Raw genomic sequence first — 23,759 nt, forward strand, 5'->3', positions numbered from 1 at the left:
ATTTTTGGCAGACAGCAGGCGCTTCCATCAATCCCCTCTCCCTCATATTTTATTTGCAATGATCACATTTATGTCATTTGTTTAGATCTGTGATTGCCATCATGTGATATGAATAGATAGATCAATTTAAAATATTAGCAGGAAGAGTTGACATATGCTATCTGAGAAGTTAATAACATGTATTTGTAAACCATTGAGACTGAAGTACCGGGTACCATCTGAGCCCATCACAACAACTTGTAACAATTAAGAGCTGGCATTTCATTGTTAAGATGTATGAGGTGTGACTACAACCAGATTATTTTTCACAATCCAAGAAAGAAATTAGTTGCGTTAGTTTATTTGCACACATTGTAATGTCACAGGAAATGTGTGCTGATAAAAGTGTCAGATAAAATTGAATGACCTCGGTTTTCAATCCAGCTTTTATGACTAACCACATGATCTCCTATAAATCTACACTATTCAGTTTTCTCTTGAAGCTCTCCACTCTACCTCCTCTTCATAGAAATCTTTGTAGGACATACAGGACCAGAGAAAATATATAATCTGACCTCTCATTCTATGAACTAGGAAATCAGGACCCAAAGTGGGCAAATAATATGCACAATGACACTAATAAATTCATGGCAAAATCAGGGCTGCAAGCCAGTTTTTTTTTTTTTTTTTTTTTTTTTTTTTTTTTACTCTTAACCCAGAACCCTTTCTTACAGAAATTTTGCTTTATAACAAAGGAAATTTGAGCTACTTGGCTAAAATGGCTCAATGAGCTTACTGTTTCAGTACAAGCTTTTAGTCAGAAGTTTTTTCTCCATTTGCTTCTGTAGCAAATGATGATTATATTGTAATAATAATATTCATGACCATGATATTTAAAATATATCCTTATATATATGAACTCATCTTTTGTCTGGACCTAAGATAGCCATATTTACTAGATGCTAAGTTAAGAAAATTAGGTTATTTGGTTTCAAGCAGCAGAAGTCCAGCTCAGTATAAAGGGGAAGTTATTCAGATCCTAAGAGATATTTCAGTGTATTCCTTGGCAGAACAGAGGTCAGGGTTTCCATGAGCCTGCAACCGGGAACTGCCAACTTGGGATTTGACATTTCTCTACTCACTCTTTCCTGAGGATCTCTCATCTTTTTTCTCTACTGTATTTCTGTCATTCTCACTTTCCTTCCCAGACAGATTTTCTTGGAGTACATTTAGTCACTTCAGCCCTGATTTTACATTGTCTGCCTTTTCACATAGCCAGCAGTAAGATCAGATTTTTGAAGTCTCCATTCCAGTTGCTAGGTTAGACCTCATGTTTAGCCTGAGCCAGGCTCTCTCTTCACCCCATGTCTAAATAGCTGCTCCCAGGTGAAATGGTAGTCCCATAATGTGAATCCTGTGAGTCAAGATACTTTCTGGAGAAAGAATTTGGTACAGTGGGGAATCATCCCAGAATTTATTTGCCACAGTAAGAGAATGTTAAATGAGGTTTTCTTGTTCTGCAATGTTAGACATTTCTCTAGCAGACATGCCAACATCTTAGCTTTCACTTGGCAGACTACGCTTGCCATAGATGATTCTTATATTTTACATTTATCATTGTCATTAGGGGCTGAAAATCTATGGGGCTTATGTTTATGTAATAATGCTAACATTTCAGAACAGTTCTTCTGTATTGTCTTTATATTTGTAAAATGAGAGGAATGCGGGGCTTCATCTGGTCACACTGGGTTGAATCTCTAGGAGCTTTCTATGGGTGTATTACTACACTACTATGAAGAAACATCCAAGACTCAGTAATTTATAAGAAAAAGAGGTTTAATTGACTCACAGTGCCACATGGCTGGGAGCAACTCAGGAAACTTACAATCATGGCAGAAGGTGCCTCCTCACATGGTGGCAGGACAGAGAAGTGCTGAGGAAAGGGAGAAAAGCCCCTTATAAAACTGTTAGATCTCATGAGAACTCACTCACTATCATGAGAACAGCATAGGGTAACCACCTCCATGATTCCATTACCTCACCTCCCACTGGGTCCCTCCCACAACACGTAGGGATTATGGGAACTACAATTAAGATGAGATTTGGGTAAGGACACAGCCAAACCATATAAATAGACTAATACGTACTCTAGTGACTGGCACATTAGGAAATCTATAGCAGTTGCTGTGGTCATTCACATATCTAAAGGTTTGATTGTGTCTTTAGGTAGTAAAACCCAAGCAGGTGATGAGTATTGGCTGTATCAAAGTATTCAGTTCAGTGGCTAAGAGCATCTGTGTGGAATCTGTAGAACTGGGCTTCTTTGGCATCTCTACTTCCTAACTTCATGACCATGAGTGAGTTACTCAACTTATTCTAGTCATAGGGAATGATAATGATGATGCTACATGAAGCAGTGCCTGTGAGGCATGAGGGATAGAGGTGGTAATTGTGATTAGATTACTTATATTTACATTGAATGAAATTCAATTGAATGCAATTAAATGCAATTGAATTGCAATTAAAACTTGAACATTTGCAACCTTTTTTATGTAACAGAATCTGATGACCAGAACTACAGGGTGGAGGCTGTACATGCATTGGTGCACAAATTGCCGGAGAAAAACAGAGAGATGCTGGACATCTTAATAAAGCATCTGGTCAAGTAATTCTCTAACTTACATTGTTCATTTAACTTATTGTTCATCCGTTAAGTTTGTTCATGTCTTTTTAAAGTATGTGATGATGTTATAATATTGGTATTATAATTAGAGTCCATTGAATTTGCTTAAAAAATAGTATGGTGGTTTGTTTTTAAGATATTTCTATATGAGTGTGTGTACCTGTATATGTTTATTTGCATATAATTATGCAAATAATTATATCCTTTGCAATTGTTAAACTAATGATGAAACAAGTAGATGTGTCAACTTAAAAATGAAGGAGTATATAGTTTTCTTCCTCCCAATTCTTTTTGGTGCATTATAAGCAATGAGTTTGAAGACCAGTGCTCTATACTACTAAAGTCAACAGGTTCCCCTAGGTAAAACTAACACTTAACTGTGAGATTCCCTCCATGTATTCATTATTTCACTTGATCTCTGTAGATTTTTCTAACTTTGCTGCTAGTTTATTCATATATTTAAAATCTCTCTTTGTATATAAATACTATATTAGCCAGAGCTATCTGCAGAAACAAAAGCAATAGTGTCTGTGTGTGTGTGTGTGTACATATATTTAATATATATGTAAAGAGATAGAGATTGATTGGTTGATTTTAAGGAATTGGTTCACTTGATTATTGAGGCTAATAAGTCTGAAATCTGCAGTGCAGGCTGGCAGGGAAGAGTTGATATTGAAGCTTGAATCCAAAGGCAATCTTGAGACAGAATTCCTTGTTACTCTGGGAACTCAGTTTTTTGTTGTTGTTGTTGTTGTTTTTCCTTTTAAGACCTTCAACTGATTGGATGAGCCCCACCCATATTATGGAGGGTAATCTACTCTACTTAAAGACTACTCATTTAAATGATGATGTCATCTGAACAAAATACCTTAACAGAAATATCTAGGATAATCTTCAACCAAATATCTTGGTATCATAGCCTAGCCAAGTTGACATGCAAAATTAATCATTATAAATATTGTATCTATCTACTATCTATCTCTCTATAAATTGAAAGATACAGAGAGAGAGACAAACACATATTTAAGCCCAAAGTGAATTTGCCATGCTGCTGGAAACAAATGTCTAAATCCAGTTTTAAACTTACTTAAGAATTTCCTGTAGCATTATTTAGTAGAATGAAGGATTAATCATTTTATTGTAAATCATGGTACACATTAAAATGGGAAATATTTCAATGGGAATATTTAATGAGTATCATATTTCCCATTTTAATGAGTACCATGATTTACAATAAAATGATTAATCCTTCATTCTTCATAATAAGTAGTAACCCAATTTATGCTCATTTGAGCCATATACATTTGAAATACAACTTGAGTATCCCAAGTCTGAAAATCAAAAATTCAAAATGCTCCAAATTCTGCAACTTTTTGAGTGCCAAGATATTGCTCAATTATAATGCCCATTGGAAGTTTTTGGATTTGGGATGCTCAACTGGTAAATATAATGCAGATATTTTAAAATCTGAAAAATATCTGAAATCCAAACACTTCTGTTCTCAAGCATTTTGGATAACAGATGCTCATTCTGTAGTGCTACATAAACATATTCATAAATCTCATCTCAACTTGCAGGCTTTTAGATAATGTAAATCTTCCCCCACATACCCATTACCACCACCACTATTTAAAATAAAAAGGAAATCTACTAGGATCATCATCACTTAAAGTTCATCATTAACTATTGACTCATAGCAGCACTCCTTTTAGCTAATGAACACAGGACTTGCTATGTTGGTCAGTATTAGTTTTGAGTTGTGTGAGCTCTTCATGAAATTTATACAATTTATTAGACATTTTCTTGTTGGTCTTCAAACTAATTTTCTAGCAAAAGCTTTGAAAATGTCCTTTGAAAATCCACATGTGTGTCACACAAAATATGTTTGCTTAATTATCCAGAATAATAGATTAACACAAGCCATACCCTTAATATGACTCTGTGTGGCTTTGGCACAGGCACTAGCACAGGAGAGTATCTGGCCACTAAAGAATGCTTAAATTACTTTGCTCATCCTTCCCCGCCATTCCTGGCTTCTTTCTTGAACTTTCAAAAGGTCAAACCTTGCTCACCAAAAAGCAGCTGTGGAATGTGCATTCAGATCACCACAAATTTACTTATAAAAACAGCAAACAGCTAATAACACTCTTGATCCCTGGCAACCTTTCATGGCTGAAAAAAAATTAGGACAATCAACCTAGATTGGAATTCTAAAGACTAAAGGACTGATTCCAGATTTCCATTAATTAAGTCTGAGAAACAGTATAAATCATTGATTTCTTCCTAAGAGTCCTTTTGTTTGCTATCTGTGGTGTTTTCTTTGATTCTCAACTAATTTTAAATATTTAAAAGTGTTATTAAATTACAGAAAAAAATTGTGGGTGGACTTATGTATTCATTAGGAGCATAACATTTTAGAAAATTATTATGGAATTTCTTTTGAATGTAAAGTAAGAAGTGAAAGTTGATTTCTCCTAAATGAAAATCTTTTCATTTTACACATGGATATTTGCTAGTGGTATTACATTTGCCAGTTGATGTTTTTAATTCAATAATATTCAGGTGACCAATAATCCTTACTCAGTGCAAATGTAAAACTAAACAAAATTCTTGATTCACTGTTTGGAAAGCCCACTCAGGAGCGCATGACTTTGCTTCATGTATTTGAGTACTTTGTTATTAACTCTATATATATGTTTATAATTGTTATATATTCCTGTTAGATTGACCCTTTTTTTTTTTGAGACAGAGTCTCGCTCTGTCACCAGGCTGGAGTGCAGTGGCACGATCTCGGCTTACTGCACCCTCCATCTCCTGGGTTCAAGTGATTCTCCTGCCTCAGCTTCCTGAGTAGCTGGGACTAGAGACACGTGACACCACGCCCAGCTAATTTTAGTTAATTTTTGTATTTTTAGTAGAGACGGGGTTTCACCATGTTGGCCAGGATGGTCTCTATCTCTTGACCTCGTGATCCACCTGCCTTAGTGTCCCAAAGTGCTGGGATTACAGGCATGAGCCACCACACCTGGCCAGATTGATCCTTTTATCATTATATTTTATCTTTATCTCTAATAGCATTTTTTTGTTTTAAAATCCATTTTGTATGATATTGGTATGGTTCTTCTGGCTTTCATTTGGTTACTGTTTGCATGATACATCTTCCGTCCTTTTACTTTCAACCTTTTGTATTTCTGAGTCTAATGTATATCTACTGTAGAAAGCATATAGTTGGATCTTATTGTTTTTTAATTCAGTTTGATAATCTCTGACTTTTGATTGTCTTGTTTAATCCATTCACATTTAATGTTATTCTTGATGTGGTTGGACCTATATCTACCATTTTTCTTTTTGTTTTCTATATGTTTCATGTTGTCTTTGCTATTCAGTTTTAATTTTACTGCTTTCTTATCCTAATAGATTTTCTAGGGCTTATCATATAAGATAATCATATAAGATTATCAGAATGTACTTAATTCATGTGAGCTATAGAAACATTATTTTTACATAGTTATATTTCCTCTTTCTTCTTTTTGTGCTATCATTAATAAACATGTTATATCTATATATGTTATATCCCAACAATCCATTGTTATCCTTATTTATGTAATTTTATGCCTCTTAGAGATGAAGTTGAGGGAAGAAAGAGGAGCAAGTACATTTATAGAGTTTGATACATTTATTAACCTTCTTATTTACCATTTTTTAACCTTTTCATTTGTTCCTATAAATTTGAATTACCATCTAGTATTACTTTCTTACTCCACTACAGCTTTGCTTTATGCTTTTCATTTGTGCTGTTACTGTCAAATATACTACATTTTTAAATGCTATAGGCCCAACAATATAATTATTAATACATACATATTATTAAAATTGCATTTTAAAATCAAGAAAAGGAAGGAGAAGAAATATGTATTCATACTCTTTTAATTACCTAATTACCTACATTGGGTTTTTTGTCTTTTGTTTTTTTGTTTGTTTGTTTGTTTTTACATGTGCATTTGAATTACAGTCTAAGGTCACTTGCTTTCAGCCTGAAGAATGTCCTTTAGTATTTTTTGTGATGTAGATCTGCTAGCAATAAGTTCTCAATTTTTGTATCCTGAAAATGTCTTTATTTCATCCTCCTTTTTGCAGGTTAATTTTGCTGGATAGAAGATTCTTAGTTGGCAGACTTTTTTTTCTTTAAGCATTTTGAATATGCCATCCCTCTGCCTTCTAACCATTATTGCTTCTATTGAGAAATAAGCTTATTGGGGTTCTTTGTAGACCCCAGTAAGACTTTTTCTCTTAATGCTTTCAGAATTTTCTTTTTGTCTTTGGCTTGTGCACTTTTACTGTGATGTGTCTTGCTGTGGATATCTTTGCAGTTATTCTACTTGGAGTTTGTTGAGCTTCTTGGATATATAGATTAATGTTTTTAATCAAATTTGGAAAATTTTCAGCCACTATATCTTTGAATATTTTTTTCTACTTCTCTCTTTCATCTGCTACTGGTACTTCCATTATGCATTTATGAGTGTGCTTAATGTCACAGATTTTTTTCTGATGATCTATTTTTCTTCATTTTTTTTTCTTTCTCTCCATTCCTCAGATTGCATAATCTCTATTGATACTTCAAGTTTACTGATTCACTCTTCTGTCAGTTCTAATTTAGTGTTGAACCCCAGTAATGAACTTTTCATTTCAGCTGTTGTACTTTTCAACTTCAGTTTTCATTTGGTTCTTATTTTTAAAATAACTTCTCTCTCATTATTGACATTCTCTATTTGATGAAACATTGCTACCACACCTCCATACTTCATCTTTAGACATGGTTTTCTTGAGGACTTTGGATATATTTATGATTTCTTTGAAGTCTTTTTCTGTTTAAAATCTGACATTTGGGTCTGCTCACAGGCAGTTTTTATTATCTACTTTTTTCCTGGTATACCAGTCACACTTTCCTGTTTCTTTGCATTGTCGTAATTTTTGGTTGAAGACACGGCATTGTAGCTACTGTTTTGTAGCAGCTAATACTGATACTAATACTGATCCTCTCTTGCTTTTATTGTTGTTTGCTTATTTATTTAGTATCTTTTTTCTTTTTTTTTTTTTTTTTTTTTTTTGAGACAAAGTTTCACTCTACCACCCAGGCTGGAGTGCAGTGGCACAATCTTTGCTCACTGCAACCTCTGCCTCCCAGGTTCAAGTGATTCTCCTGCCTCAGCCTCCCAGGTAGCTGGGATTACAGGCACTCACCACCACACCCGATTAATTTTGTATTTTTTAGTAGAGATGAAGTTTCACCATGTTGGTCAGGCTGGTCTCGAACTCCTGATCCTCAGGTGATCCACCCACCTTGGCCTCCCAAAGTGCTGGGATTACAGGTTTGAGTCACCGTGCCCAGGCTAATTTAGTATCTTTAGTCAACTATTTTAGTGAAGTCTATTTCCTCCTCAGTGTGAAGCTTCTTCTATTATCTCTTCAGAGAATGCAGTCTTGGACATGACCACAGTCACCCAGGGATGACAGTAGTTTCAGGAGAGTTCTGTTTGTTTCCTTAGCAGGTCTGTAAAGCTGTCTGCTTCATTTGGTATCACATCCAGCTTGTTAGTTTTCACTAACTGCTAGTAGATTGCTCTGTTGTTTTTGACAATACCCTAGAGCATATCCAGTTAAATTCCAGCTCCTTGCCAGGTCACTTAAAAAAAAAAGTCTTTGAGATTTGTTATGATGCTAAGAGGGCTCTTTCTGTCTCTTTTCCTAGCTATTTCTTATGATCTAGCGAGAGAGTCAGAGTTTTCTGTTCATATGGACTCCACTCCCTCTGGTAAAATCTTTGACCCATTGCTCTCAGCACTGGCTGAGGGAGGTAGTCCTGAAATGAGGGAGATTTTGGCACCAATATTCTTGGCCTGCTGCACCTCAGGTAAAGCTCTCCACCCTATGTGTGTGGCTAGTTGGAGGCAAAGAATTCTCTGAGTTACAGAGGCTGAATTCCCAGTGAGTGCCTTTTCAGTTGCATTCACTGGGAATTCAGCCTCTGCAACCCACAGGTAGAGGGCCTGAGACATGCTCACAGCCTGCCAAACCCTTGAGATACTATATCCCTTGACTTGGGGCTGAGAAAAGAGGGAGCCCTGTCTTCTTGGCCACATTTGCCCAGAGTGGAGTTTCAGTCATATTGAGCTGGGGGTGGAAGAAAGAGGGAGCCAGTTGTACCTCAAAAGCCACAGACTCTTGGCTTTTCTTATTGAAAATTAGATTTGCTTGAACAAATATTTCTTTATTCTTTAAGTTTTTTTCTAGAGACTTTAAGTGTTTTTGGGTATGGTTTTAAATAATAATTTTTATCCATTATGATTTTTTCTCTGTGTATTGGGTCCATGGGGCCTCCTTATGTTCTACCATTTCCATAAGCAGAACTCTTAAGCATATGATGTTGGTTTCTTTATGTGTAAACTCCTAGATTTGAAACAATACAAGTTGACAGATCCTGATATACATTTCCTCTTTTAATAAAAGAAAGGGATATGTTCCAGGAGATAGCAGTTGGGTATCAGCTCCCTACATGAGTTGAGGGAATAAGTTGTAGAACCTGCTGAAATGGTGAGTAGTGGGAGTCTGTAACAGTTGAGTAGCCCAGCAGAAAGAAAATTCAATGAAAAGAAAATCAATCGTCAACATAATCCATCTTCTGTGCAATGTAGTCATGAACCCACCGCAAAATCAAGTTTTTCAGATTCATAAGTTTATTCCTAATGAGCTTAATATTAACTATATTCCACTTTATTTACATTATGGGAACTATGACATTTTAGCAAGAGTGCCTAAAGCTAATTTAATTTCAGGGGATAATATTATCTTGAGATCATATATGATTTAATTTATTATTTCATTTAATTCTCACAACAACCCAACATGGGTTGTTATATATATAATTTACAGATAAGGAAACCGAAACCTGGAGATATTAAATAACATAAATGAGCTTACCCAACTTCCAAGAGATGGATCCAAGCTCTGAATCTAGATAGGCTTACTGCATTTACATACTACTTTCCTGAGTAGATTTTCTAATACATATTAAGCAATTAATGTATAATATTTGATTATATTAAAAGGAAACTTGGAATGAAACTCTTCTTACTTGAACTAAATGCTTTCTTAGCTCGTGCTCTCTATGGCATAAGGAAAACGTCAGTCAGCGTGGCAGCCTTCTCTTCCTATTCTGTGACAGGAGTTGCATGGATAGTCTAAAATCCTAGATTTCCCACAAAATCTTACTTTTGGTTGTAGAATGCAGTTTGTGACGCATGGTCAGTCTGACATAAACATAATCTTGTGTTATACTAATAACCTGACTTGGAGTAAGATAGAAAAATGAGTAGTTAAACTAAAAGATAAGTCAAACGAATGAGGTATCCTCTAAAGAATGTATCTAATTTCCAGAATAAATTAGTGAACTAGTCAAAGTCATTCTTGATAGTTGCTAGGATTACTTTGCTCAGGTCAGTGATATCAGAGGTTTTTTATTTTATTGTCAAGCAAGCAATGATGCTACCGCATCTCCTTGTCTCACTGTTTGCCTAGCACAGCACCCAACACTAGGGAGGCACTCAGGGAAGTTTTGGATGGATGGATGGATGGATGGATGGATGGATGGATGGATGGATGGATGGACGGACGGACGGATGGATGGATGGATGGATGGATGGATGGATGGATGGATGAAACAGATGAAGGAGAAAGAAAAGAAACATGTATTGGTCAGTGATCTATCCCAGGAGCTCAAGGAACCCATTGACTTGCAGTCAGGGGACCTGAATTGAAACAGCACCTCTGTCCTGAATTTGTTGTGACCTCAAAATACATGTTTCTTTAGGAGCTTCTGGGATTTTAAAAATTTGTACAATAGGAATGTCTGACTTACTGGGAAGATTAAATATAATAATAGGTATGAAAATTCCTGGCAATAGGTTCTCAATAATGTTTGGTGACTCTGAATATAATTGCCACCAGTCTACTCTTAACTGTTTGTTCCAAAAGAAGTATAGTAGTGTTGAAAATAACAAGCAGCTGATCATCTTTCTAGGGTAATTGTACTTGATTTAGGAAATTAGGGTTTTTTTTTTTCTTTAATTTGTTTTGTCTGTAATTATGTTTTATTTGAGTTAATGTTATCTGTTTACATCTTTTTAGGCCATACTCCAAATGCCAATTGGAAATGGCTAAAAGTAGGACAATTTGCCTATAATGGCATAGTTTACATTTTTTGCACCACAAATTTGATAGAAGAGACTATTTCATAATTTTGAAACATGTAACTTAAGATATTTTTGTTGCTCGTTATTTGCAGAGTATCACTACACAGCCAACAAAATCTCATGACTGTCTCAAATCTTGGTGTCATATTTGGCCCGACTCTAATGAGAGCACAGGAAGAAACTGTGGCTGCTATGATGAATATTAAATTTCAGAATATTGTGGTGGAAATTCTGATAGAGCACTATGAAAAGGTAGGCTGCGTTTTCAAGTGGAAGTGTCAAGTTTTATATCTTGCTTTTATAAAGGAATTTTGCACTTGTATCATCTATGAACTTTACAGGACAATCATTTATTCCTATAAAATGTAAAAAGCTCATAAGTTTTGTATAAATTACTTCTTAATGGGGACTTCAATTTTCTTTCCTTGTTGTTGAGTTTTTAAGTGCTTCCCAAAATCCTTCAGTTAGATGGTTCTCTTTCCTTCTACATAATTGACTTCAGAAGGTTTTCTTCTTTACATTGTATGGTAAGTTTATTACTCCTATGCAGAGAACACTTTGAAATCACTTTGTGGTTGGGTCTATTTTAAGCTTCTCTTTGTATCCCTTTGAAATCAAACTCTTAATTATGTAGAGGTAATGTTCTAACTAAACAAAAGAAAAAAATATAGGGAACAGTCTTGAAGTCTTCTCTATATCTAGTCCCTAAGGATTTCTTGAAAAAAGTGAGATCTTAGAATAACTATGAAAATGGGAAATTTTGAAAGCTGAATTAGTTAGAATATTAAGCAAATTGAGCCAATTAAGGTCTAACAATTTGGAATCCTTTTATCTCTGATCTGGTCCTTGTGAGGGAATGACTAAGGCCCTCTCCTCCCCTGGGTCCCTTCCCAGCACCCACAGAAGCACGCCCTTAGTGTCTAAGGGCACAAGCTCTCTCACAACGCAAGAGCACATGGCTGTGTCCTGTAGCTCTGCTCATACCTTTACCTGCAGCTTGCCACACTCCTTGACAGCTCAGAGCCAACAGCACGGTAGCATCTTCTCCTGAGAAGCAAGGAGCCATTCAGTGGAAGAAATGATACAGAATGAGCCTCAGTTCCTCTCAGGTTATGTTTTTTCAGAGTATGAAGGTGGAAAGAGAATATTACAATAAAAACCATCAATATGTCTTGTTCATATTTGGAAGGTTTCTTAAAGTTATTGAAAGATCTTCTAAATTTTACTTTTGGGAAATGGGAGAGAATGAAAAAGAAAACCCAGTGAAAGAAAGAATACTCCAGATAAATGGAAAAGTTACAATTGCTCCAGCATACTTATTTTTTGCAGCTGATTAAGTAGTGTATAGTTCAAAGCTTATTTTATGATGACAGTGGCAATATCACCCTTTTATTGACCATGGTCTGTTTTTCTTATATGTAGATTTTTCATACTGCTCCAGACCCAAGCATTCCTCTTCCTCAGCCTCAGTCTCGATCTGGATCCCGAAGGACACGAGCAATCTGCCTCTCTACAGGGTCTAGGAAGCCCAGAGGGAGGTATACTCCATGCCTGGCTGAACCTGATAGTAAGTGCACCCGGCCTTAGGGAGATGCTTTCTTCATTCTTTAGTTCAGCTGTACTTCACTGTATTGGTAATTAGGTAGAAATAGAAGATGTTCACACTGATGTTCTTTCCCCAACACCACCTCTTTTATCATTTGTATATTCTCTGTCAATAGTTGTACAGTTGCTTGGGTAAGCAAATTCATTATTGATACAAAAGGAAAAAATGTACTGTGATTAAGTACATTGGGTGCTACTTTGTAGCAGGTTTTGTCCTATTGTCAAAGTGGTAAAGAAGAAAGGAAGATAAAGTCTGACTGAAGCTGTCATTTTCTTCCTTCCTTTCACATTATGTTCTCAAAGCATTATCTCTTGGGTATCAGTGTCTGAAAGAGAAAAGATAAAAAGCAACAACACACATTATCATTAACTTACAATTCTGAGCCAAGCCCTCAGTGATGTGAGTGGCACCTTGAGACCATGGCACGCATTAAACTGTGGCCGTTCTGATTTTATTTTATACTCCCCACTCCAATTTTTTGCCCACAGTCAATATTTAATAGAAAATAGTCAATAATAAGTATATATTTTAAAATAACTAAAAGAATGTAATTGGATTATTTGTAACTCAAAGGATAAATGCCTGAGGAGGTGGATGCTCCATTACCGTGATGTGCTTATTTTACATTGCACACCTGTATCAAAATATCCCATGTTCTCCATAAATATGCATACCAATTATTTTAAAATACCCAGAAAAATTTTTTAAAAATAGTTTACTAATTTTTAATTTAGACATATGTGAATGAATGTATTATTATACTTTATCTGATTTTTCTTATAACTTGCTTTTAGGAACATTAGAAAATAAAACCAGCAAAATAGCCAGTTTCTTACATTTCTATATTCTTAGCAGGAAAGGAAAAAAGCCTTTGAAAATTGAGGTGGTGCCTTTGAATGAAAGAAGGCTGAGTACTTCGTGACTTGGAATCAATCACTTATGATCAGAAAAGTAAAAGAAAGCAGAAATATGTTTTTACTATATCCCCTTTCATTGATTCCTTGTAATATCATGAAGGAATCTTATTTCTCTTCTGAATTCTGTTTCATAAACAAATTTTGCCTGAATTCAAGTCAACCCACTTATAGTTCGAGAAGTAAAGTTATTACCTAAAGGCAGGTAGTTCATAGGTACATATATAATCTTCCTGAAATAGTATTGAAAAATACGTTCAACAAGTTCAAATGCATATTTTAAAGTCTTTCTCCAGTACCGAGGACAGTTCTCCATACTAGGTAGGGGCCTACCACTTAAATGTGGTCAGGTGGCCACAGAACACATGGTAAGTTGGAGAACAGAAGGGTTTTGGTGATGCTGTTATCAATAGATAGTTACAGTTGCTTTTTTCTCTCTCCCTCCTACTCCTTAGGTGACTCCTATAGCAGCAGCCCAGACAGCACACCTATGGGGAGCATTGAGTCACTCTCTTCTCATTCCTCTGAACAAAATAGCACTACAAAGTCAGCTTCCTGCCAGCCCAGGGAGAAATCTGGAGGGATTCCTTGGATTGCAACCCCATCATCTTCCAATGGACAGAAAAGCCTTGGTCTCTGGACAACTAGTCCTGAATCAAGTTCTAGAGAAGATGCAACCAAGACAGATGCAGAATCAGATTGCCAGAGTGTTGCTTCGGTCACTAGCCCAGGAGACGTTTCCCCACCCATAGACCTAGTCAAGAAAGGGCCTTATGGGCTTTCAGGACTGAAAAGAGCTTCTGCTTCTTCTCTCAGATCCATCTCTGCAGCTGAAGGTAAGGCAGAATGGAACTTGTACAAGATGTCATTGTCTCAATGTCCCTTTTGCTGGATTATTTAGCGTGGTTAAGCGGGGATAAAGTTAATGGTGGAGAAACTAATGATGCTTATCTACTTTGTTCCTGTGCTTGGATTTTACAACCTAGGCACTGTGACATTTTTCCTGAATCTTTCCGTGTCTGTGAAGTGATGTCTTTGTAATTACTGTAGATTTTGATCTCCCTGAGTGATGGGTTGCTGTGCTCGAAGAACATTCTGTACCTTCCCATTTGGGCTCAGAGAAAAATGCTTCCTTTTGTTATGCACATGTACTGTGTTACTGCTATTATGTTGTCTAATAGCACCTTACCTGTTTTCTTGGGCTTTCTTTTTAGGAAACAAGAGCTACAGTGGATCTATTCAAAGCTTAAATTCTGTAGGTTCCAAGGAGACACCCAAAGCTTCACCAAACCCAGACCTGCCTCCAAAAATGTGCAGGAGATTAAGACTAGACACTGCCTCAAGCAATGGCTATCAGCGTCCTGGCTCAGTGTAAGTGAGCTTTTGTATATTTGCTGTGTCTCCCAGGGATACAGAGAGGAGCTGAGTGTTTCAGAAGAACTCTTGGGAATTCCACAAGTTGAATATGTTGGGAATGCTTTATCTATAGAGTGGGTACAGTCTACTTCTGTAAGACTCTATTCTTTTCTATGAGTGATATGGAAGTCTTTGGATGTGTACGGAATCTCACAGGGCAGCACTTCAAGCACTTTCCTTTGAAGCAGAGCTATGACTTAATTCGAAGAAATGAAAATTGATGTATAATACAGTAGTTATAGCTTTGGAACTAAAAGTGTTCCCGTTAAAAGCTAAACATTATCTCTCAGCTGAAGAGACTGCCACGCATTGACTATAAACCAGGTCCCTGCTCTCCTGTTTTAAAGCAGTGTCTTTCTCCCTTCCATCCTACACCCCCATATCTGAGTCCTCACTGATTTAAACCAGCTAGTAGAGAATGAGGAATACGAAAGGCAAAAGGGGGTACTTCTCATCAAAGGAAATGATGCAGAAGTGGTAAGGCTGATAGGAGAAGGGTACATAGACATGAATAGAAAGTGGGTGAAGACGAACAATGGAAACCTGGCTAAACAAGTAAGCAAAATCTGGAAATAAAAAGTTTCTCTCCCTTTCATTTTGTTTTCCTGACATTTGCTGAGAATTTCCTAATGCCATCTGAGCCATTACTGGATGTCTTTACATGAGTTATCTCTTTTAAGGTCTGCAGTGTCCTTTTGAAATGGGTAGTATAAACCACACTTTAGAGATGATGAGAACTGATGCTTTCTACCGTTTCCAACCTAGGGTTCTCTGACTTCAATTCGGTGCTCCTTCTGTTTTACCATCTCCATTTTTAACATGATGGCATTCTTCCTGACATTTTAATTATTCATTAAAAGTCCAGTAAGACATTTTACTAAGCCTGTTTCTATAGGAACTATGTCATAAATTCATTAGTTCATCCTTTTCTCTGACAAGAACCTTTTGGTCGCAGAGCATGTTCAATGTACGCTATCTCGTTTGGTTGGAAATCCAGTTACAGTGGTATAGGCGAATATATTTGTCAATGTGTCTGCTCCCCACTGTGTGTAGTTCTACCCATTAAGGGAAAGAAATGTTAAGCCAATATATCAGGGAAGATGAGAGAATATAAACTCCATTCTTTGTGGAGGAAAGAGAAGAGCTTCTGTTTGTGATTGTAAGGATAAAGTAGAAATTCAAATGAGAAAAGTGTGTGTTCTATATTAGATGTAAAATGATCTTTGAGATAATCAAATGACTTGGCTCTGGGAGAAGAGTTTGTCAATTAAAGAAATAAGATAGATTTTTTTTTTTAATCTAGCTTAGAATATCAAGGAATTTTAGAGAGTCTTCCAGGAAATATAGAAACTCTTTCAATTCTTTTCAGTCATACCCGATAGTCTTACCTGTACAATTAGAACGTATCCTGTCTGCCTTACCCTTCATGATTTGAAACAAGAGGGAAATCACAGATTTGTTTATTGGCTATATTTTCAGAGTTTGCCCTTTTCACTTTACAGACATATGTTCACATATAAAAAAATACATCAATAGTGTTATAATTAGTGTTTTCTTAACTAAAAGAATGAACAACAGAGCTTTTGTCATGTTGATTTGATTCTTTGCATCTTCACTTGTGGCTCCACAGGAGTCAATAAGGTGCTGCTGGGAGCAGAATAGACAGAAAATGTTCCTTTTACTGCTCCCATGGTTTTCTGAGATAAAAAGGATGAGGACAGTGAGATCCCCAGAGGAAGTAGCTGTAGGTTTATTACAGTCTGGTACTCTGTAAGCTGGAGCTTAGATCTAAAAGTCTCATTGACATTAAAGGTTAAAACAATTAAAATTCCCTTCCAATTTTGGCAATGGTTGACAACCATTTTTTGTCTTGTTTAACTGGTAATCCTGAATTTCACTTTGAGCAGAATGAGTGTGATTGACTTCATAAAACTTGCATTTTAAATCATTTTTCAGAGTGGCAGCAAAAGCTCAACTCTTTGAAAATGTGGGTTCACCTAAGCCGGTTTCTTCTGGGCGGTAAGTTCTCAAAACCCTTAAATGCATCTAAAAAAAAAGGGGTGACATTGTTGCTTTGTATTGACATGACACTCTCTCTGACAGCTCCGCCTCTCCCGTTATGCAGATGGTCAAATTTAAGTCCACTGGCCCTTCACAGGAAGTCATGTCTGTAAACAGCATTTTCATCTCAGATTGTGATAGTGATGTCTCATTTGCTGAAATCTTCACAGAAGAAGGGCTCTAAACACACACATTTCCTAGAAGATAAAAATTGCTATAATCCTGTATACATCTTTGATGGCAATCATTTTAGGAACACTTTTCAAAAGCATGTTCTTGATTTTTGAAAGTTATATATCTTTCGGGAGGAATCATCATGGACATCCATTGAAAAATATGGTTATTCTTAAGGACCACTGAGATGTTGTAGAGTTAATTGCCCAGGGAGACTTTGTTTTTAGAGTACATAATTTCATTAGGGGTTCTCAGATTTTACATTGCGTTCCATTATTAAAAGGATATGAGTTGTTACATCCTGCTTCTACTAATGTGCTTGCTTCTAAAGTTCCCGCTTTACTCTTCTTGCTTTCAAATTTATTCTCCTGATCTGGGCTTTGGTTTTTAATATGAATAATGGAATTTCATAAAGGCAGGGGCTTTTCATTATTATTATTTTTTTACTATCAGCTGCTAGTACGGGTAGGAGACACACAATGCCTATTGTTGAAAGAGCATATAAATGAGAGAACTTGAATAACAAACCTTGATTTTTCCTTTAGATATACCAGGACATTTTTGAGCCTCCCATGTCTGGCTAATTGAGGCTGTGAAGTAAAGGAATCACAGATATTGTTGTATAGTTGTTGTGTAGTTCCTCTAAAAGTTGTATAGTTCCTCTAAAAGTTATTTAACCAAAGAATTTTTATCAACCTGTAAAAGTATGTGGACTTTTTCAGCAAACATTTATGAAGTACCTATACAGTACTGAGCATGGGATAGTTATTAAGGATAACAATAACCTTCAAACTCTTTTTGATTTTGTTCGAAGCCCAGGGAGGGCCCTCAGGTATTAGGTTTTTTTAACTGCATGGAGTAGAGCCACTTGGGTCTCTTCCTAGAATAATGGTCAGTGCCTAGTATTTAAATAGCTGAGCCAAGAGCACATGCACTTTAGCTCTGTCAGCAGCGACTTTATCTTCTTCCTTTTGACCAAGGCATGGTGAAAACTAAGCCCCATGCATGTCACAGCGGACATCATTGCTCTGAGATTGTCTTGATTTTTAGGCCTTGGTGTAAGGGATTTAACCTTGCTACTTCTTCTGTTATGCTACATAGTTGAATTGCTCACTAGATGGAGCCCTTTTATTAGAAAGCTCTAAAAAGTCAGCCTGTTAAGTAAAAACTCAAGTAATCATAATCAAAGAGGTAATCCCCATAGAGCTTTAAGAAAACAATCTATGGATGAAGTAAATCAGAAAGCCGTCATATAATAAAAATATACTCAGATGTTCAACAGTCAAATCATACTTCTTCTTTTTCTTCTTCTTTTGTTTTTTTGAGACAGAGTCTCACTCTGTCATCAGGCTGGAGTGCAGTGGTGCGATCTTGGCTCACTGAAACCTCTGCCTCCCAAGTTCAAGTGATTCTCCTGCCTCAGCCTCCTGAGTAGCTGAGACTACAGGCATCCACCATCATGCCCAGCTAATTTTTGTAATTTTAGTAGAGACGGAGTTTACCAGGTTGGCAAGGCTGGTCTTGAACTCCTGACCTCAGGTGATCCACCCGCCTCAGCCTCCCAAAGTGCTGGGATTACAGGCGTGAGCCACTGTGCCTAGCCAATTCATACTTCTTTAATATGTTTTTACATTCTGAATACTCTGAATCAACTTTTAATGGGCATCAACGTAAACTTAGAGCTCACTCAGCTCTACCTTCAGAGTCACAGTCTGTCAGTTCACAATACTTGCGATTTGTGTCATAACTTTTCACTGAGATAGGCACAGGGGAACATGAATGAACTTTAGGTCAGACAGACCCTAGTTCAAATTTTTAGTTCACCACTTTCTAGTTCATGTAACCTCAGAGTTAGCAATTTTGGGGAATCTATTTTCTTTATCCATACAATGAAGATCATAATTCTCAGCTTGCCACATTGTTGGGAATGTACGCAATACTGTGTTTGAACATGACAGGTGCTCTGTAGATGGTTTCTACATTAATAACTATTATTATAATTATTGTTGAAACGGCTTGCCTAAGACACTCAAGCCTCTGATTAATATATTAGTAGTATTTAAACACTAACTCTTAACCTGATATTCTTTTGTACACTTAAATAAAACTGAACAACTCAGAAGTTGAGGGAATTTCCCAGACCCTCTGCAATGCCTGTCTCATTGTTATTTTCCTAAGGAGCTCAAGGTTACCCTTGAATTAGACCTTGAAAGAGATAGAAAGAGTAGAGGCAGCAGGAAGACTAGCCATATTTGGGGAAGAGACCAGTTGGGAGATTTTAGTGGATGGCCTCAAGCAACAGAAAAGTAACCCCTCTGGCATTGCCGCAGGCACTGCAGGTCATTGAACACATGAGTGATCTAATCAGTGATGCACCGGAACAGATCATTTTCCAGGGGGTTGTGATGGGGAGAGAACAGTCAACCATTTAGGATGGAACTGGTAAGATTTAAAAGGCCTAGCCGGGCGCGGTGGCTCACGCCTGTAATCCCAGCACTTTGGGAGGCTGAGGCGGGTGGATCACAAGGTCAGGAGATCGAGACCATCCTGGCTAATATGGTGAAACCCCATCTCTACTAAAAATACAAAAAAATTAGCTGGGTGCAGTGGCGGGCGCCTGTAGTCCCAGCTACTCGGGAGGCTGAGGCAGGAGAATGGCGTCGGCCCGGGAGGTGGAGCTTGCGGTGAGCCGATATCCGAGATGGCGCCACTGCACTCCAGCCTAGGCCACAGAGCGAGACTCTGTCTCAAAAAAAAAAAAAAAAAAAAAAAAAAAAAAAGATTTAAAAGGCCTGAATCAGGAGAGTAGAAAAGGGATGAAAAGCTCTAAGGAGATTTTTATGGATAGGATCAGGATTGGGCTACTGTTTTGATACTAGGAGTAAGGGACAGGAAAAGAAGTTTCCAAGTCTCTGAGACAGTGTTGGAAAGAATGGTGGTTTCGCTTCTGATCTTAGCTTGTGCGTATGTAGGAGGAAGGGAAAATTTTGGCCATAGGGTTTGAGGAGGCTGTGAGGGCCAATGAGAGGCAGTTAGAAAGATGCAGCTGGAACCAGGAGCGAGCATGGAGTTTGATGCCATTTAAGAAACTTCTACACAGCAATTACACTGTATAGGTGAAGGTGAGGGTACCTAGCAAGGGGGGCTTACTAAATGAAAAAGAACAAATGGCCAAGCATTGGTCTTTGGGGAATGGTTTTATTTAAGGTTCAGAAAAAGAAGAATGGACAGGATGAGAAAGCTTGGCCAACAGTGGTAGAAGCTGCAAAAAAAAATGATTTAGGAGATCAGGAGAGGACACTGGTTTTAACTCCTAAGACATCACTGGAGATCAGTAAGAAAGCAAGTTCACTGGAATGGGAGGGGCCATGCTGCAAGACTTGTTAAAATGAAGATTCCAGGGTTTTACCATAGACCTTATGAACCACAATATCCAAGACTGAGGCCTTGGGAAGCTGCATTTTTGTCAGCCTCCCCAAGTGATTCTTATGTACTTGAAAGTTTGAGAACCTTTAGAATAGAGAAAAATGTCATAGTGCCCGGCACAGCCCTAAGCACACATTGGTTATTTACAATTGTTTTCCTTAACCTATAAAATCCCTTTAAGAGCCAAATGTCACTAGGCTGTGTCTTACCATTATAAAGGCATATGGAAAATAGTATCCTTAAAACCTTCACCTGGGTCTCAGTTATACTCAGAGCAGAGATCCACTTTACAGTAGTATAATCAGGCAGTCGATACAAATATGCTTTGAAGGTTGAATTGAGAATTAAAAGCACAGATTGAGAATTGAGTGTCTGGTTCATTATAAATAATCAAATGTTTCTGTTGTCAAATTTTAAAAGACAAATATTTTGCTTAAAATTACAAAGGACAAAAAGCTCAACAAAGTTTTCTTGCCCAGTGAGTTTGAGTTTTTATAAGGCTATAGATCACTGGTTTAGAGCACAGTTACATATGTAAGACACACACAAGATGCAGAAATCACCATAACACATATAAGCAAAAAAAAAAAAAAATTGTGATGTTTAAAATAATAATTTAATGATTTTCCTTTAGAAAATGTGAAAACTAATGAAGAAGCATGTTAAAACCACTTATAATTTCATCACCTGAAGAAAACTGTTAAAATTTGGTGCACAGCCTTCTAATCTCATCTGTGGCAGTGGCTCTCAAACTTCCTGATCTCACAACACCTTTATAAACTTAAAAGATCATGAAGGATCCCCAAAGGGCTTCTGTTTTTATGGATTATATTTATTGATATTTACTGTATTAGAAATTCAAACAGAACATTTTAAAATATGTATTTATTGAAAATAAGAATAAGCCTATTACATATTAGCACAAATAACATAATTTTGATGAAAAATGATATTTTCCAAAAGAGTTGAACTGTTTTACATTTTTTCAAATATCTTTAATACCTGACATAATACAAAATAAATGAATTGTCATATACATTCCATTAGCTTCAGAGCAATGATATCTTAGGCTCCTGCCTGCCCCTCTATGTCCCATCCACAGATTCTCTTGACCACGCTTTTGAAAACTACTCCTCCGTGATAAACACACAGAAAAGGACACATGGGTGGGGATGTGGGGAGGATAGAGGAGTTCACTGTATTGTTGCTATCATAGTGCCCAACACACAATAGATGCTTGTTGAATGAGTAAATAAAATATACATTTTTAACGTAAAAAATACTTTGTTACTCACTTTTTCACTTCATTTTCAATGGAGTTGCAATATGCATGTCTTTGACACAAGCAGCTTTAACTGTACAGGCTCAGGTGGAAGTTCTTAGCATTGAGGCGTTCAGTATTATTAGATATTTAAGCTGGAAATGCCAGTATTTGTTGGAAAAAAAATCTATGAAAAGAACATGTAATTAATGTTAAGAAATCTGCATCTAGGCTGGGCACAGTGGCTCACTCCTGTAATCCCAGCACTTTGGGAGGCCAAGGCGGGTGGACCACTTGAGCCCAGGAATTTGAAACCCTGTCTCTACAAAAAATACAGAACATTAATTGTCACAGTGGTGTGCACCTAATAGTCCCCGCTACCTGGGAGGCTAAGATGGGAAGATCGCCTGAGGTCAGGAAGTCAAGACTGCAGTGAGCCTTGATTGGCCTGAGCAATGGAGTGAGACCCTATCTCAAAAAAAAAAAAAAAAAAAGAAAAAGAAAGAAAAAAATCCCCAACTAGTGCCCAAGAAACAAATGCAGTGTTTCTTGGTAAACTGTCATGGGCAATTTAGGATTCTTGCCAAGAACAAATGTGTAAACTTTTTGTCTTACGCATTAGCATCGTTTCATAGCATGAGTTCTTCAATAGCATTATCTATAGTTGCTGCATAATACTTCACTAGATTGGTGTGCTCTAATTTATTTTTTAAGTTCTCTGCTGATGAATACTTAAGATTGTTGTGATTTTTTTAAATTTCCAGTTTTATATATAGTATTGCTTTAGTATCTTTCTACCTCTGTGCACTCCTACTCCCTTCAGAAGTGAAACTGTCAATAGCATACAAAATATGTGTATTTCTCATTGTTAAACAGGCCTCCGGAAGACATTGTATCAATTTTGGTGAATTTTTAAAATTTCTCTTATGTTTAAGATAAGCATTGGTAAATTTTGCACACTGACCCAGTCAAACTTTTGTAAGTTTATTCATTAAATGCATTAGGCGGCATTTAGCATGAGGAATGAGGCTTGTGGGCAGATGATTTTCCCAGTGATAAGAAGAAATGGCTTTCAGGACTGTGCCGTTACCTCACTCTCCCAAGCAGTAAGAGGCAGGATTTTCAAAATCTTTTTCAAAGAGAGATTAGAATCTTCTGGAGAGAGACAGTAGGTGACAGTGTTATTTTCACATCCTCTTCAATCCACCAAGACAGTAAAAGAGGAAGCATTAGCACCTGAGGAAACTTCACTGTTACAGAGTCTACATTAAATCATCAAAGCTCTCTGCAGAGTTAACACCTGCAGTTATAGCTCTCAGCAGAAGAAAATTCCGTCTAGTCAGTGCACAGATAATTGAAAAGTCATGACAGGTAGTATTTTGTGCTGTGTGGTTTTGATGTATTTAACAATATGTATGTCTTTATTTAGTGATAATAATTATTCTGTATGCTTTTCCCCTCCCTCAACCAGTCCCATAGAATACTATAAATACAAAAAAGGAGACCATATATGTCTAAAATATTAATTACAAGATTTGGGGTACATTTTAAAGTACAGTTTTGAAAATTAGGCCATTGTAAGGAATATTGTAATCACCTCTACAACTTTGGAGTTTGTTTCCTTATACATCTCTTTATAATTTATCTTAATGATTCAAAGAAAGATGGACTTACTGTTTACTGGAGGAAGCTGTTGCTATTAGAAAATGTGATTTTTTCGCAAAAATCTTTCCTTTTTTTTAGGAAAATGGTTCTGCAGTCCTCAGTAATATCCTGATCAAATCAAATGGTTATAGTTGGCTAGAAGATTTATAGGGAAAACATTTATATTCTACTTGAGCCTACCATAGTCTGATTCTTAGAAGTCTTCAGAACCTGATAATGTTCTCACTTCCCACCTATATGCAACTAGCACACCCACATGCATGTGTTCACGTGCACACACACAGTTCTTTAAAGTCCTATCCTTCTCTGAGTGCCTCTACTTCTT

At 36.8% G+C, this 23,759-nt stretch overlaps 1 protein-coding gene across 1 annotated transcript in view; it reads left to right on the forward strand.

Annotated features, from left to right (window-relative positions):
- ARHGAP42 (Rho GTPase activating protein 42) overlaps positions 1–23,759 on the forward strand; it is a 309,626-nt gene that overhangs the window by 277,543 nt on the left and 8,324 nt on the right. The window contains exons 17-22 of the mRNA XM_050758883.1: positions 2,539–2,644; positions 11,004–11,163; positions 12,334–12,478; positions 13,887–14,267; positions 14,646–14,802; positions 16,804–16,866. Coding sequence (XP_050614840.1) covers positions 2,539–2,644; positions 11,004–11,163; positions 12,334–12,478; positions 13,887–14,267; positions 14,646–14,802; positions 16,804–16,866 — 1,012 coding nt within the window. The remainder of the gene's footprint in view (positions 1–2,538; positions 2,645–11,003; positions 11,164–12,333; positions 12,479–13,886; positions 14,268–14,645; positions 14,803–16,803; positions 16,867–23,759) is intronic.

This window comes from Macaca thibetana, chromosome 14 (assembly GCF_024542745.1).
Source record: "Macaca thibetana thibetana isolate TM-01 chromosome 14, ASM2454274v1, whole genome shotgun sequence".
Classification (NCBI taxonomy): Eukaryota; Metazoa; Chordata; class Mammalia; order Primates; family Cercopithecidae; genus Macaca; species Macaca thibetana.